Source organism: Meleagris gallopavo, chromosome 5 (genome assembly GCF_905368555.1).
Source record: "Meleagris gallopavo chromosome 5, MGAL_WU_HG_1.1, whole genome shotgun sequence".
In the NCBI taxonomy this organism is placed as follows: Eukaryota; Metazoa; Chordata; class Aves; order Galliformes; family Phasianidae; genus Meleagris; species Meleagris gallopavo.
Genome location: NC_139408.1, coordinates 26,994,027 through 27,011,334, shown reverse-complemented (window position 1 = coordinate 27,011,334; position 17,308 = coordinate 26,994,027). Strand labels below are relative to the sequence as shown.

Here is a 17,308-nt window from a genome sequence, read left to right as displayed (position 1 = left end):
CTTATTAAAAGAAATGCTTCTGTGACACATCGTAGAGCTATGGCAACATATTTGGTAACAGTTCCCAAAGTAATCACGGAGTAAAACAAGAGAAAGGCCTGGAGGTAGGCAGATATAAAGCATCTGTCAAATAGCGCAGGAGCTGTGAGGGTGGGAGAGCTGCAGAACAGCCCTAACTATTTTAGAAGTGCAGCATACTCGTGCAGCCTCACAGATTGCTTGTTCTTGCAGCAGTAAAATCCACAGCACTTCTCTGGAGGACCCAGCAGTACATATACTGTGTACTTACCACTCGCCACTTACCGCTCACTGAGCGCTTCATTTTTAAGAACCCAAGGTACAAACCAAGAGCAGCGTACCTTATTGCCTGCATTTATTAACTTAAAATAAACAGAGATAACATTTAATCTGTTTAATAATGTTGCATTGGATTATAACAACTCAGAATATGTTGAATTATTTCGATAAGGTATCAGCTGGCTCTGCTCAAGAGCTACCGGAGATTTTGTTAGGAGCATCCAAAGCCACAGCTTTGTTGGTCTTTGCGAAGTGCACGGTAGTAGATTTTGTCTCAGCAGTAGGTGTTATATAGCAACTACTGGCGTTTGCAGTATTTGAAACAACCAGTAACTCCTTCTGTGAAATCAGGCCTCATCCTCATAATCCATTCCCGTATTTCCTTTTTATAATATATGACAAGAATAACTCCGAGAACAACAGGAAAAACAAGGCCAACTACTCCTATTCTTGACCTCTGAAAAATCTGCTTGGATGGAGGGGGCCCGCTGTCAATGCTACCTCCAAATCCTTCCCGCTCACAATATGGAGGAGCCCAACCATATTCGCAGTGACAGTTCCTAAGATTGTTACACACTCCTCTGTTGTGGCACTTCGTTATGTTACAATCATAATTCAGCACTGAAATATCGGTACATGTCCTTTCAATACAAATCTTGTTGCTGCCACATGTCGTGCCATCTTCCACAGCCCCCAAGTCAGCTACAGGCATCCCTATGTGATAGTCAAGACCCCAACACTTTTTATCTCCAGCAGGGGTTTGGATGACTGTTATGTGGTTCTGCAAAGAGGGCAACTTGTGTATGTTTTCACACTGTAGCCTACCACATAAGGCATCCTCAACACTGCACTTAGTAAAAAGAATACCGTTACGAATACCACAATTTCCAAAACGGTCACCTCGACTATTCACTTCTTTGAAGCAATCTAAAGGAGCAGGCCTGGCTTGTTTGCCAAAAAGATGCTTGCATTGTTTACTGTGGGAAGAACATTTTCCTTTATAGCAATAGGCACCATCTTCGCAAGGGGCTCCATCTTGTACGTACAGGTCCGGCCTGCACCAAGGGGAGGTCCCATTGCAGTACTCCGGCAGGTCGCAGTTACCGGTACGTGCTCTGCAGAGTGTTCCTGCTGGAACGATCTGACAGCCTTTGCAGCATTTTCCAGAAGCGCAAACTGAACCTGCAGTCAGTGTGCAGTTAGGGTGACAACAAGGATCGTTTCTGCAGTCTGATTTTGAACCACAGTCGCACTGCTCTCCACTTTCTACTATCTTATTCCCACAGTATTCACGCTTCAAAGTGTAGTAGCTGCCAAGTGCTGGTGATTGACGCAGGCAGCTACCACCACTCCCAAGCAGGTCAAAGTAGTCTTTGTAACTGCAGTCACTGAATGCGTCGGTATCAGATTCACTTTCATACATAATGCACCTCTTCCGCCTGCATTTACAGTGCCGTTCATCATGGCGCATCCCAAGATTATGGCCCAGCTCATGGACAAATGTGACAATAAATGAAGACAGCCTCCTGTTGGTGAAGGAATCAACTGCTGATGACCACTGCCTGTCACATACGGACCCCAGATATGCCAATCCCAGGCTTTTTCCAAAGCCCTGAAACGCAAATAAGTGAGCAACATCATGGCGCATCCGTGGATATAGGTCTGTTTTTCGCCATTTGTTAAAGTCTGAAAGTGCCCTGTTTACAGAGTTAGTAATGTTTATAGGATTGTTTTTGGTCCAAATCTCCAGTCCGACAAGGAACAGTTGAACAGAAAGCTGGTCATACAGAGAGTCCCCAATATTGACAACTTCAAGGACTTGCCTCAAGACTTTGGATTCATTCCTGTCCGACCTCACAAACCGCACATTGTCCACGACCACTACTAACTTCACATACCTGGTATGTGTCCACCAGTCCTTCAGCATGTACTTCTCCTCTGTTCGTGGAGCCTGAAGCCAGGGCAGCACAGTCTTTTGGTACTGCAGCTCCATGGGGGTCAGCCCGCACGTGGGGCCCATAGGGTCACTGTCTGCCTCCATGCGATAGAGCATGTGCTGGAAGGCTGGATCATCAGGGATGGGCTCAATCTCATAAGTGTTGCCTTCCATCCAAAGCACTCCACGGAGGCCCCTGCCACAGGTGCCGAGGGCCACCAGGGAGCCGGGACTTCCCTGCACCTCACCTTGATAGAAGCAGTTGTCCTGAACGTAGACATGCTCCTCCCGACGTGCCCCGTCCTCGCCATAGGTGACCAAAGCGAAAGGCTGGGAGGCCAGGCCCTTCCTGGGCCGCAGGCGCAGGACCTGTGGCCTCCCCTCCACCTCCAGCCAGTAGGAGACAGTGAGGGGGTTGTTGTCAGACCGGGGGCTCAGCTGTCGTGGCACTGTCACCCACATGCCGGTGACATGAAGCGGCCCAGGCTCATCATCAGGGGTGGTGGAGCACCCCACCAGGCCCAGTAGCACCACCAGCACCAGCAGCGTCTCCATGGTTACTGCACAGCGTTCCCCCACGCTCTGTTTGTGAGGGGCTGGAGCTCGGAATGGAGGAGCCACCTTCAGGTCTAGAACTGTCCCTCAAGTGCCTGCCCTCCCCTTGGGAGGTACTAGGGAAGATCAGCAACAGCCTCCTTTGCCTTCTCCATCAGGAAATGACACCCTACTGCCTAGAGGTACATCTTGGATGGCCACAAAGGCACCTCAAGGCAGCCATCCTCTGCTCTGAATACGGACATAAGCTCTTGTGAAAGACTAAATAGAATTGCTCTAAAACAAGCAAACTCACAGCTTTCTACAATCCTCGTTTCTCCTGCATAGACATAAGAGTTCTGTGTGAGGAGGAGCCCCAGCTAAGTTTCATGCTCCTAGTCATTCACATCTGCGTTGAGTGAACAGATCATATGGTTAGATCACTGGGAGAAAAAAATCTTAACATTTCAAACTGCTGCAGATAAGCAGACAAACTACTTTCTTACCTGTTAGTATATGTATCACTATACAGTCAGGACCAGAAACTATGTGGATTCCATTATTAAACTCACTGCAGGTTATTTGGATGGGAGTGGAACATATAAACAGTTTCACATAGTGTTGAACATCTAAAGCAAGCCCTCTGGCAGCAAGATTACATAAAGAGAGATGACACTTGTGTTCCAATTAACAGAACACTGCACTTTGTACTCTAATTAAGAATAAATGAAAGGGAATTAGATTCCCATTGTATGACAATGAAAAGGTTGGAAGAAAAAAAAAAAAAAGACTAACCTTATAGAAGAGCAGAGAAGAAAGTTTGCGTCAATCCATAGCTACTTCAGCAGCAGAAACATTTGTTTGGCAGGTGCAACTGGCCTTTCTATGCAGCAGTGCTTTCAAATTTTTTTTTTTTTTTTTCCATGCGGTCATCCCCTAAAATTTTCAATGGAGGTACAAGCTCTTATGAAACTGAATCTTAGCAAGAGATTTACTTTTCTCACTTACGTGCTGTGAGTCTTTATGAACAGGTCACAGACTCACAGCAGTCTTGAGGACCACAGGTTGAAATCCACCGTCCTAACAGAAAGAAATGAAACTTTCTGATTGTTGAAATCAACAGTACTACATCATACCTTGTTCCACTGGGAAGATTTCCCCCTATTACCCAGCCATCCATAATCCACATTATGCTGCAGAAGGACATTCATCAAGTGATCAATTGTTTGTTCTGTGTATGAATACAGGACTAAAACAATACTTGATCCAAAATTTATGTACCTCTCCAAGGAAACATGGCAAACATGTACTAACTGCTCAAATGCCATGTAACTTTTTTTTTTTTTTATTAGGGAAAGGTTATCAAAATACAAAGTTATGGGTGCAGGTGGCAAAGAGAAATGAGTAAGCATAATGCATGGTCACATCTTACTGGGTGAAAAGCTGAAAAGGCTGTATTTGTGACACATTTCAGATGCTGTTAACTTTAAATGATGAAAGGAGATAGCAAGGCTGTAATCTGTAATCCGGCCAGATTTTTGCAGTGCATATATACGTGTGCATATCTGTTCATATGGATATGTATGCAGACATGTGCATCTTCAGGCTATCAGGAGAATGTTTTCATTAGATTTTTAGGTCATCTTCAATTCCTTCATCCCTCTGATTTGGACTAAGAAAAGCCCTTTTAAAGTCTGAACAGTTATTATCTAAGAACAAAAGTAAAGAAAAAAATGTATTTCCTTTGTACAACCAAATACCTTCAAAACGAAGTGACAGTAAAAATTTTGGAACTGCTTATTTCCCTTTCATCTATAGGCTTTACAAATACGGCATGTCCTCTGAAGGACTTTGGACTTCAGTGCTCAGGCTCAGACTGAGAGATACCGTATAAATACCAGAGGGAAAAAAGACTTAGATTCTCATACACCAAGAAACATAACTGACTAAAAGATAGCAGTTCAGTAGCTTTTGGGCAGTAGCTTTGATTTTAGTAGTAATATCTGATATAATTACACTAGAGCAAGTAAATATCAAAGCTCATTTAACACGTAAAGTTGTTTTAGAATATCTTCAGCAAATAATAGGATCAGACAAGATTCCAATTCATCACTCCCTCATGCAGTAAGCCTTCAGCACTGAAAGATGGCTACTAAGAAATCAACACATTCATCGATAACATCTCCCATTGCTCTATAACAATTTGTGCTTTCTACAGCTCTGGATATTTTTTGCAGAAGAAATCATTCCTCTGTGGGGAAAAAAATAAAAAATAAAAAGGCTTACTGCAATCTAATTCACGTTTTCATGCATGGAAACTATTTTCTATCCTTTCAATAGCTTACATGCTGGCATTAACTCAAGCTGGATCAGAGCAGAAGACGATCCTTTTTAATGTCCTCAGTCTGACACTGACCAAAACCAGATGCATCTACAGAAAGCAAAAACACTGTTGAGAGAGGCAAACACAAGGACAGTCTGCCCCCCTAAGTTTCATCTCTAAATCAGGTCAAATTCTGAGCATGAAGTGCAGTGATTCATTTTAAATGTAACTCCATTCAGCTTCATTAACTTGTCCATGTATTCTCACAATGCAAGACAGAACGAGGTATCCTATTTGCTTCACAGCACTCAATTTTATAAAGGGTCAATATTTGTCTTCTCTTTCCTAGGAAAGTCTTGGTCTTACCAATGGCTTCATAAGAGATTTTTTTCCTCTCTTACTCATATTATCACCAATCTTCAAATCCTTTTCTTTGGCAGAATTCTTCCAGTATTTGTGCTGTACAGTACACTGTACTGTACTGTGTACACTGTACACTAAGCCCACTTAATGACAGAATTCTTGCTTGTACTAGCATCCACTTTTGACCATTTTTACATGCTTTTAACAGTAGACAAGGTATCCTTCCTATGCCAGTAATTTCAAATCTTTCTTTGATACACAAGTATTTAATTAGTCTCCCAAACTAAAATAAAACCCTAGATCTTCATTACAGTGTAATCTAGTCATCTTTCTTAACTAAGCTTTTCCAAATAGCTTATAGGTTCTAGTGATATGAATAACCCATAGAATTAAGCTGCCTTAACAGCCCCTTTACAAGAACTTCATCTGAATATCAAAAATTCAGTGGGGAATCTCGAGGCTCTTCACCAGTCATGCCTCATTTCTGGGGATGCCTCCTTTCTACCATGCAGGTGAACAAGACGATGGTTCTGGCACTTCTCAAGCTCCTTCCTTTCAAAGGAATTTCGTTAGTAGGAGAAAGAAGCAAAACTTTTATTCTAAGCATATTCATGCCTACCTTGTAATTATTCAAGGTTAAATAATTAGCTCCAGCTTGTTTTGAGCATTCCAGCATAACTGCTCTCTCTATACTTAATAGTTCACACTACCTTATTACCTATTTCCATCAACATTTCAAGAAATAGTAGTTCAAATGCCACTCACATGCTATAAAATGAAAGTAACACACACTTAAGTACACTGATGTATCAACAGCAAACAGCTGTTGGCTTATCTATATTTGCTGTTACAGCTTTGGATTAAAGGGCAAAAATCCTATGGGTCTTTCCACTCTTCAAAAGCTATCCTATCAGAACTCTTTATTAGTTACTAAATCAGAAAACAAGGCTTCTCTTACAACTTCAAAATAAATCTGAGGAAACAACAGAAGTGTATCTTAGTCTTCCTTCCTATCCATATTTTATATCCTACGTACAGCTTTTTTTGTCACTTCCTTGAGTTTATGTCAAGAAAGACAACAACAGTTGAGAAAAGTAAACAAGCTACTTTGCATTGTTTCATTACTTTGACAAAAGCAAAAAACAACCGAATGGTCATTTCTTTGCAATGGGTGGCTTCTAGTTTTTTTCTGCAAGGCAAAAAAAAAAAAGTTGTGTAAACAGCATGATAAAGTGCTCTTTGCAATGTTCAGCTGTTCTACCTCCTCAGGTCTAAAAGGCAGATGACTAATCAAGGTGGTAAAATGCAGCAAAAAGGTGCTAGAAGCACAGAGGAAGAGATATGTAACTGATATATTTGAGAGACAACGAGGAAAGAAAGGAGAAACGTAAACAGCTTCACTCTAATAGTGCAACATTAGGACATTTTAGCTTGTTTTATGCAACAAGAAATCCTCCTCAACACTAACTTTTTAACATAAAAGACCAGCTAAACCATTAAGTAAAAGAAACATCCAAGAACCCTTACAGACTGAGAACAGTTTGACATCTAATTATGTGAATTTGAGTCTTCAGTTATCAAATTTCTGATGTGCATCCCAAGCATACTAAAGGCATGGCAATTTATAGCAAACAGCCTAAACTCTTTAGGTGAACCTGCCTTCCTCAAAATTGTCCATAACATATTTCAACATCCAAACAAAATTGCTGCTTGCACATATGGCATAACTGCTACTAAAGAAGTAAGCAGTTAAGAAAGGCATTCTAGCAATCAGGATTTTATTAATTGAGACACAAGGTGAATTGTTTGTTGTTGTTGTTTTGTTTTTTAAATTGTTTGTTTACATAGCAAACCAAGACATAAGGAATGCAGGGGTTTGTAGATTTCAGGAGGCTGCAAAATACATCTCTGTAAAAACCATTCCCAGAAGCCAATATTCAAAATAAGATGAAAACTGACAACATCTTACTTAAGGCAGCTCACATCCTGCTATTAACATTTTTGTAACAGATTTCTACAGAAAAAACTGTTACAGGGACTTGAATTCCTGAAATGTCACAGTCTCGGTTGAAGAGCGTAGATATGAAGAAAGGGAGTTGGAATCTGCTGTTTTCCAGGTATTGACTAATCCAGACATGCATCGACTTCGCCCTTCACTGTAGTCTCATCCGTTTTTCAGGTGGTCCTTTAGCAGCAGCACTCTGCTGAGCATTCTTTACAGTCTCTTTCTCTTCTGTCTTGACAGCTTCAGGGGCTGGTTCTGGCTCCTTCTTTATTTGATCCACTTAAGAAGTAACAGCAAAACAGGGTTAAACCTCCTATTTTCATTCCCAAAATATTCTTCAGAATGTTTAGAAAATATTGATTTCAAAAGGATAAAATTAGTTTCAAAGGTTTAAGAACTAAGGAATAAATTCATGCTTATACAGGTAAAAAAAAAAAAAAAAAAAAAAAAAAAAAGGAGTGGATGAAAAGATCTAGTTTATGCTTTTCTTGTTTTGAAGTTGCTTCAGATCAACTAAAAACCTTCATGTGCTTTCCTGAGCAACTTGCCAAAATCACTAGGATGCTGGACTGACCAAATTATTCCTTTCCTCTTTTACCTTTTCCCCGTCTGCTGCTTTCAAAGACTATTTTCTGCATTTGGACCTTCAGATAACATAGCTTTTACAGATGGAAAGGGCAGGACATCTTCCAGACAGGGAGCAGAATATGCAGTTTTTCTATTTCATTCTTGCTATCTTCTGTACTCTTGCCTTTGCACAATTTGGCAGTGCCAGAATCCCTGACCACCTCAGTGGCAACAGTGAGAAGCTTGTAGGGCAACAGGAAGACTTTACTACACACCACCTATTTTTTTTGATCTTGCGATAATATTAGAGATTTACCTGGGATGGGCTTTTCTCCAGGCTTTTGCTGTGGGGGAGGAAAAAACAACACATCAGTGGAAATGAAGTCTTAATTCTTGACCCTTCCTACTATTCACTTAAGAATGCACACCAAGCAATGCTGTCACATGCATGAGTTGAAGGAAGAAGGGAAGGCTGTTGAACAGATCACTAAATACACTTAAAACAACATCCAACTTTTAAACATCAAGCTTTAAATTTTTTTAACATCCAGTTTTTCCTCAGACAGCTGAAAAGGACTAAATGAAAAAATGCTCAGCCAGTCCTTCTCAATATCTGAGGAGCAGTTTCCTGAGTTGATGTAAAGATCATTTTCATTGCTCCCAACCAGAAGACACAATGGTACAAAGAACTATTAGAGATTATCAGAGGTAATCACAACCACCTCACAGAATGCTGAGAATTTCCGCACTAATTAGTGAGCGCCCAGAACAATGGGGTAACCAGAACACAATAGTTGTGGTGATCTGATTCAGCTCACAAAGCAGGAAACTGTAAGCACCAGCAAAGTCAGACAGCTGACATTTACAGATCCTCTACAAATAGATAAGGAACTGGTGTAATGTAATTTGCCCTCATCGTTTTGCCAAGGTCTTAACTCCTGCAATTACTGAGGGGAATCCCACACTCAAACCAAAGCTTTCCATTTCAAACTTATTACTCATATTATCACTATAGAAAGCACAGAAGATTCCCACTGTGAGTTTCAGCTGTTTATGATTGCCTTAAATTCTGAGTAAGTTACAATAATACTGTGGCTTATAAGTGTCATACCTGAACAAACTTGGGTGGAAACTTTTGTCTTAGGTCTAGAAGCAAAGCATCTACCCGCTGTCTTTGGAAAATAGAACTTGGTTCTTCTTTCTTCTTGGCTTTTGGCTTAGCTTTCTCTGCAAGTACAAAAATGTAAAAGGAAGCTAATGAAGAGTTTTGTTCTCTCAGCAGCTCTCTGATGTACACAAAGTTGGAATGCAACTTTTCTCTTAACCTCAGCTCCATTTTCTCTTTGCCTTGTTGTTGGGTTTTTTTTGTGGAAGACAGGTCAAGAATGATTTTGTACCTCAAAACAAAGTGTACTTTGGTCTCCAGTAGGTTGAAGTTGGGTCCATTGTGTTGACATATAGCTAACCATTTTATTTCCTATCCATGTCTCACTGTCTATCCCCATCAACAAGATTCCTTCCACTGGCAGAGAGCATCAACTTACTCCTCAGACAGAACATCTCCACACCATCACTGTGCGCTGCCTCAAGCTTTTCCCTCCTATGCTCTCTACACTCTTTCTCTCAAGAGACACAGGAGCAACTAAGAATCATACCTCGTTCTTCCTGATCTTTGAAATGCCACCAATAGCCTTTCGATGGGTGATAGCGACAGTAGGACATAGCTTCTTCAAAAGCAGACTGGATTCCATGTACAGCAGTGAGCTTTTAGAACAAAGCAACATAAGTCAGTGTTCAGAATTTAAGGAGAAAGTACAGTACAAATTTTCGTAAGCAACAATTTTAAGATTAGCATTCTATATTCATTTATGTTCTGGGAAAGAAACCTGGGACAGCTAGTTTTGGACTAAGAATGTAATTTCTTGCAAAGGATCTCATAAAACCAAGGTTTTTTCTTTTTCTAAATTCACAGAGGAAAAGCTTGCATAAAAGCAGTTTATAAGATCAGTAGAAACAAAAAACTCGGGAGTTTAATTTAAAGAGAAATCCATGTTAATTTAAAAAGAGAAGTTTCATTAAAAGAAATACCACATTACCATAGGCATGAACATTTCAAAGCTGAATGTTTAATTACTGTTTCATATATATTTGTCAGTTAATTTCTCTTTTGATTACTTGAACCTTGTGTTCTGACAGTTGTCAACCTTCAGTTATTCTGATCCCTTAATTCTTAAGGAATGCATCCTGTTTCTTGGGCCATTCTGCACTCTGCCAGGATCTTTCATTTCCATGTGAAATACACACCATATCAACTGGTGGCATTTCTATTAAGCCCGTGCATACTATGCGTATACACAGCATACTACTACAGTGAAGAAAAGTTTGAAAAGCCTGAGGAGCTACAGAAAATAAAAGCAGATACAAACTGTTTATATACACATATATAAAATGTTCCAGAACACTTACAACTCTGGAGTTAATGACAGACCCTAAGTCGGGTGCCTGATAAATCACTCCAGCAATAATATAGTAATCAGCCAAAGGAATAACTGTGGGGAGAAAAAAAAAAAAAAAGATATGCATGATCAATTTAAAGTTCTGGCTAAAGACTCCATATTTGCTGCTGATTTTCAGTAGTAAAAATAGAAACTGCAATCCTTCTGATCAACAAGTTGTGTCTTTTTACATCTTTCCTTACAGGTGTTTTATTTGTTTTCTATTCACCTAAGGGGAAAAGCCCCAAGGTCTGCTTTACAGAGAGGAAAGCATCAGACTTAGGTCTTCCTCTACTGCAAGCAAATAACTGATCTTAGCAGAGTTGGCATTTTCAAAGCTACTCAGGAGAAATCAAGTGAATTGCAAGTGGAAGTAGTGCCATCAGTTGTTCCTGCTATCAGAAACCCAAACCAAAAGATCATTTTTCTGTAGTCTGTTCTCTCCAACCTGTGCAATTTTCTTAGCCAAATTTCCCAAGCCCAATGGCAGCTGAGCATGTACAAAGCACGCCTTCCTAAATTCATAACATTCTGCCAAAAGAAAAAAAAAAAAAAAGGCCATTCATTAAATCAGGTTTGGGAACAACTTCTACTAACTGATTGAAAATACCTGTTTGTTAGGCCTGCAGTGCAGAAAAACATCACAATTGTCTCCCTACCATTCTATGGAACAGGCTTCAGTTCAGTTTAGAAACTGTAACAGTGCTGTCAGCTTCACATTCCCAAGACTCTGGTCTGTGCACTCATTTGTTCTGGTTCCTCCATCTGCTTTAACTCATTTTGTTTCAACCTTCTTACCGACAAGGCCCAATGCCTCCTGTACTTGCATTTTACAAAGCTTGGACACCAGCCTAAATTAACAGGCCAAGACAACTGGGGACATATTACAGCCAGTAAAAAGAACGCGGAGTTCCTTCTCAGCATTTCCCTAGAAGCACAAAAAGACAGAACAGCAGCACTCCTGCCTCACAGCTTAACACACATAATGTGGAAGCCAAACTCTACTCTTGATTTAAAAGGTGTCTAAGCACAAGATTTCGATACGTAGACATGAAACCTTTAACAAAGAAACAACAGGAAAATCCATTAAAGGTAGAATTACATGCACTCTTTTTCAGTATAGAACTACAATATTAAGAAGCCAATATCTGATACAAGCAAATAAAAAGCATTGCTGGATAAGTCAAAGTCCTATGCAACAGCAAAATGCACGTGCAGAGTCTGAGTTAGCAAACATAAAGTTAAAAAGTAACTAGCATTTATCATGCTGCTCTTTTCTGTTTATTCTGAAATAACCTAAAATATTTTGTATGTATACAGAATAAAACTACTGAAATGTGATCGCTTTTTTTCTTTTTTAATTAGTCACACATGCACAACAAATTCAAGGTTAAAAAGGAATACTGAATCAGGTTACACGCAAAGGGAAGAAAAAACAAAGGTATTTCAATTAGAACTTGTAAAGATCTAATGATTTCAATGATTTCACAGTACTCTGGTCTCAGAAGAACAACGAAAACAAGATTTGTATCTTTTCAGATCGGTCTTCTTCCCTTACTGACAAGATGCTACTCAGTCTACCCAAACTACAGCTGAAGGTGGAAACAGCACAGAATTAAAAAATAACAGAAAAAGAACCATGAACGAGCACTCTCCCTAATCAATGGAAATCACAGCTCATTCCCAATTGCATACTAGCCACTTCAGATGATTACCTGTAATTAAACTAAGCTCATCAGCTCCAAGCAAAAATATAATTAGCCTTACATTTAAATAATTAAAATGAAAAGTCCTAGAGAGCCAAACATACAAGATGTTACATGAATGCTACTACCACTTTCAGAATACACCGCAGGGCAGTACTTTCTCACTGCACTCATCACATTTCACCACGAGATGGCAGCCCCAGCTATGAGCTCACCAGAGGTCACTGGTGACAAAATTCCTCCACCACGCCTCCAATACAAAGCCTCATAACCTTCCACTTAAATTTAGGATGAAGACAGAAAAGGGGAGTCAGAAGTGTTCAAACAAATGAGGAATACAGAAAAGAGATTAACCGGTTGGCCTTCTCAACAGTGGCAAGAACTAAATGGCCTCACCTTGTGTTGGAGATTGCCTTTGCTGCTTTCGGATAATGAAGAGAATGGGCTCTTGAGCATGAAGGAGGATGTACTCCACTCCAACCATCTGGCTGAAACAGAAACAATCTGAATAATTATCTTTCTCAAAGCAAAATCTGTGGGATGTGAAGAGATATCAAGGGCCTAGCTCTATAGCGATAAAGTTCTCAAGCTTTCTATAATCATTTCTCAAGCTATTTCTAAATAAAGACATAGGATTTCATAGCACTTCCTGATCTAGCTGTCAAAACCCACACATGCACCTGCATATAACCTATACCTGCATATACAAATGACTGCAACAATCTGGCACATCTAAACTGAACACACTAGCGGTCAAACAGCAAGGAAAACAACACAATCTATTAGCATAGAGATGCCATTTAAGCACAGAGAAAGGATCAGTGTACAATGTGACTATCTGTATATCTCATTTGAAAGCCCCTCTACAACCACATCCAAACAAGTGGCTTTACCAATGAACTTTCAGCTCAGTTTGCACTTCCTTACTATACTGTAGAGTCTTCCAATAGTCCTCTAACACCTCACTTGTGCTCAATGCAGCAGATGGGAAACTGCAGAGAAAGTTAACTTGCACATGCTGCCATCTCATTACACAACCATCTGTGACCAGTTTATTTACAACGTTCCATAATTTCATCTTCCATACTAAAAAGCCAGCTCCTAAGAGGAGTTATGTACTAATCATGGCATGCAGCCAGTGTGATATGGAATCATGGACTACTTACGAACACAAAAGTATCCCCTAACATAAACCCTACTGACTGTCGGAAAAAAAACATTTAAAGCCAAGCTTCTGTTGAGCTGGGAAGACAAAAGTCAGCAGCTTTTCTAATTAGAAATATCTAAAAGGTGATTTACTAGAATCTCCACATGTAGCTTCAAAATCAACATAACTTGAGATAGTTGAAGGAAGTAGAAAGCAACTAAATATAAAAAAGTAAAAGTTAAAAAAAGAAGGAAAGAAATCTGGGCTCCCAGGCAAGTAGTGGGACTACAAAGCTCAGGAGAGAGAAGCAGAAGATTTCCAGCATGCTTCCATTCAGTCATCAAAGATGGAGGGAGACAGCATACTAGTAGGAAGCAGTTTCAGATTGCAACTTACTTCAAGTGGTCCAGGGTCATCCGCTGCATTTTGACAACTTCATTATTACAGGTTCGGTCATAGAATGGGTTACTGCGCTCCGAGAAGTAGTCCAACACACTGCCATTGTTTAATATTGGAATCCAGGCACTGTCAACCCAGGAAATTCCCAAGAGGTTATCTGGGAAGAGAAACCTACGTTGAGTATCAAGACTACAACCGTCACCAACAGTAAGCTGCCACCAGCTAATGATTACAGCCGGTGCAGTACAGCCCCGTACAAACCAATTCTAATTATAAGCACATTTTATAGAGTTCTGTTGTAGGTACACAGCAGAAATACATCTTAACTACGGTGTTTTTCTTTCCTTGACTCCTAGCTGTTGGTATACCTTTAACGGCTCAAGAATGGGAGTCAGTAATCGTGATATTGCATAACAGCCTAATTATACTTAGCTCATATAAGCCGAATTAGTAGTATTACATAAGGCTTATTTTATGAACAAGAGTACTAGCTGAGTAGAGAGCACATTAAATGCATAGTTCCTTTTGAAACACAGAAGTCAGGCAAGTTGAATTTTTGTTACTAAGTTAGAATCTGGTGCTGAAGAAATTATTAACCTTACATTAAATCTGAGCCTGGTCATGTTTTAAACTGTTTATTTCTGAGAAAAAACAGTTTGCAAGTCCTAAAGCACAAGACTGAAAAATAGGCAAAAAGATCTATTAATTAAAGGAAAGAGTTTTCTTCCAATAAAGCCAGTGAATAAATTACTGAGCGAAACAGAACAGCAGCATTGGTAACATTTCTCAGATGCCGTTATTACAGCAAGTCTCTCTGATATCACAGTAGCTGATACCAACATGTTTCAAAGATATAGGTGAAATCTGTAATAAAACAAACCCCCCAGAAATGACAGAAAGAAAGATGCTATTTCAGGTAGATGTTTCCCAGCTGTCATGAACAAGAGATCCTACAATAATTTGCCGAATTGCTTGTGGCAAATTACTTTCTGCACACCTCAGTGGGTTTTGCAGAAATCCGTCTATGCAAATATTCACAATTACACACACTCAAAAAGAGCTTTTAAAAATGACATACGCTCTATTGTATGCAAATCATTCCACACCATTTAAATGTAAGTCTTTGGCATTTTATGACTGTGCTGCAGCACAATTACACTTCTGAAGCACTCGAATAGCCAAAGTTACAGTCTGACCAAAGAAACCACTGTCAGCAATTGGTTCTACAGACAACAAATCCGCTACCACTGAAGATCCGTGAGGTGCCCTAAAAAGCACCACCAGCACCAGGTACGTGATGAGAAGTCTCTGAATACTGAATAATGAGCTGAAATTCCCTTCTCACAGGAATCACTCCTCTACTATATATACCTCTCCTGAAAGCACACTCAGCACACCGCTGCACTGGACTGCACTGCACTGTAATTCTGTGACAGCTCTGCACGCTCAGGGTCGGACAGACACATTCCGAAACAACAGCTCACACCTTATCAACTGCTCCTCGGAGTAGCTGCTAGGAAGCTAACGCTGCCCGCTCTGTAAATATACATACTGACGGTATTCATAATCACCGGTAAACCGGTGGGAGACAGAGCCGAGGAGCGCTGTCCGAGCCCGCCCCGCGCCCAAGCATCCCGCCTACGAACGCAGTTCCCGCCCCAGCCCCTCCGCCCCGCACCTCGGACGTCCACCGCCGCCATGGCCCCGGCGCCGCCAGCCCGCCGAGCACCGGAAGTAGGGCAGAGCGGCGCCGGCACGCCAACCGGAAGTCGAACGCCGCCACGGCGGGACGGAACGGCGCCGCGCGGCGCTGGTAGTCCGGGAGAGCGCCCCCCGGCGGCAGGGCCGGGCCTCCGCCTGCCGGGGCTCGGACCTTGGGATGGGCTTCGTGCTGAGAGGCGGCTCTTTAATGCTGTCAGTCTTTAACGGCACGAGACGTCAAAAACCAAAGCTCACCTTAATTTTCCAGCGTTCTCATTTCTGAGCCCTTGTCTTTGTTGCTGAGATCATATTGTGTGGACATGCTTTTCACCAATTAATTCCTGTACGTGCACGCTGCAGACGCTGGCTTACAGCAAATCTCTAATTACACGGCAAGACCAGCTGAGGCACTGCTGAGAAGAACTGTTCCTTTGGTAACGTTCTCACCTCTACTGCAGGATGAAAGTCTTGGATTTTTTCCCTTAGCTTTCTCTGAAGCAGGAGTCCTAATGAGTGTTCCTGTGCTGCCTTTTGTAGCAGGAGGTGTGGGTCACAAGTGGGGATCTGATCAATTCTGCAGGTAAAATGAGGAATTTATGCTCGCTGCCTTCAGTGTCAGAGAAAGGCACCTGGAGGAATGGCTAGTCAGACATATTCACAGAGGATTTATTTTGTGTGTTTTAAAAGTGCATAAAACACATGGATAAAAATAGGTACTTTTTCATGCCCTAGTGTTTTGATGTCATTTAGTATCATTTTCCCCCAAGTGGAATTAATTTTATGTATTTCCGCTATCAGCTATCAGAGCTAATGAGGAATATTGTCCTGCTATGACCCTCTCTGCTAGGCACTGTATGTACAACACACAGAATAAAAGAGACCGCTCCTCATTTACAGTCTTCTTTATCCGCAGTGGATGTGGGATTGGTGGTGCTGAACGCTCCGATCGCATTATGGGTACGGAGGGGACGTAAGCAAGGACTCCCTTTATGGTCTCACATAAACAGAACTAAATTGAGAGGACTCCGTCTACTAATGGTAGTCTTTGTGCACATCTCCACAGACCACAGAGGCAGAAATAATAATCAAGCTGTATGCCATCAGGTAAAAAGCATTGTCTCTGTATCCTTGTCATTATACCCTGCATAGTTTCCAAAATATATCAGAGGCTTCAGAACAAGGAGATCATCACTGTGCTTTGGATTCTGCCAACCTATGATATATATCGCACTGTAATAGTAACTAGCTCCAAGTCCCATTGACTGATCTGTGCAACTCTAGCTTTCGTCTGAATTGCAAGGGAAATTTAAATTCCTGTCCTAATGCAAAATTGCATGGCTTGAACTGCATATGAAATGAGTGAGTTGTTACCAGTTTTATATTAAATAGGAATGGAAAAATGTTTCTTTTTGTTTTGGCAAAAAAAAAAGAACCAAGTAGTGCTAGAAAATTATAAGCAATGCAAGGAAAATGCTAAAACCACAACATCTTTAAAGGGGAGGTTTAATTGGGCTACTATGAATATGTTTCCCTTAATTTGTATTATCATTTTGCTGGTGAGATTTCCTTATTTCCATCCTGAAAATAATGAAAATTTCAATGGTATCTTTAGTGACACCACATATGTAGTCATTTATACCGTAGCTTTCTGTAGGCCTCAAAATTCATTGTGGAATGATGCTTTAGAAATCTATAAAATGGGCAGATTGCAGAATTCTGTTCTTCACATCCTTAATCAGGCACTTCTGCTGACTTCAAAGTCGTTAATTTCTCCTTTTGTTCAGTGCATCTGCCTGTACTTTTCCTTCCTGAGATACTGTTTTATGCACAGTTTT

At 40.8% G+C, this 17,308-nt stretch overlaps 2 protein-coding genes across 2 annotated transcripts; both read right to left on the bottom strand.

The window, feature by feature from the left end:
• Positions 1–182: 182 nt before the first annotated feature.
• Positions 183–7,074, bottom strand: LOC100538371 (disintegrin and metalloproteinase domain-containing protein 21-like). The gene has a single exon (XM_031553566.2). The coding sequence runs from the start codon at positions 2,786–2,788 to the stop codon at positions 596–598; it is 2,193 nt and encodes a 730-aa protein (XP_031409426.2). The 5' UTR covers positions 2,789–7,074; the 3' UTR covers positions 183–595.
• A 140-nt stretch (positions 7,075–7,214) lies between these two features.
• MED6 (mediator complex subunit 6) lies at positions 7,215–15,595 on the bottom strand. Its single transcript, XM_085224928.1, has 8 exons — positions 15,451–15,595; positions 13,770–13,929; positions 12,623–12,714; positions 10,492–10,574; positions 9,681–9,789; positions 9,137–9,252; positions 8,342–8,369; positions 7,215–7,737 (listed from the first exon to the last, which is right to left on the bottom strand). Exons 1-8 carry the CDS (start codon positions 15,470–15,472, stop codon positions 7,607–7,609), a joined length of 741 nt encoding a protein of 246 aa, XP_085081054.1. The 5' UTR covers positions 15,473–15,595; the 3' UTR covers positions 7,215–7,606.
• Positions 15,596–17,308: the final 1,713 nt, after the last annotated feature.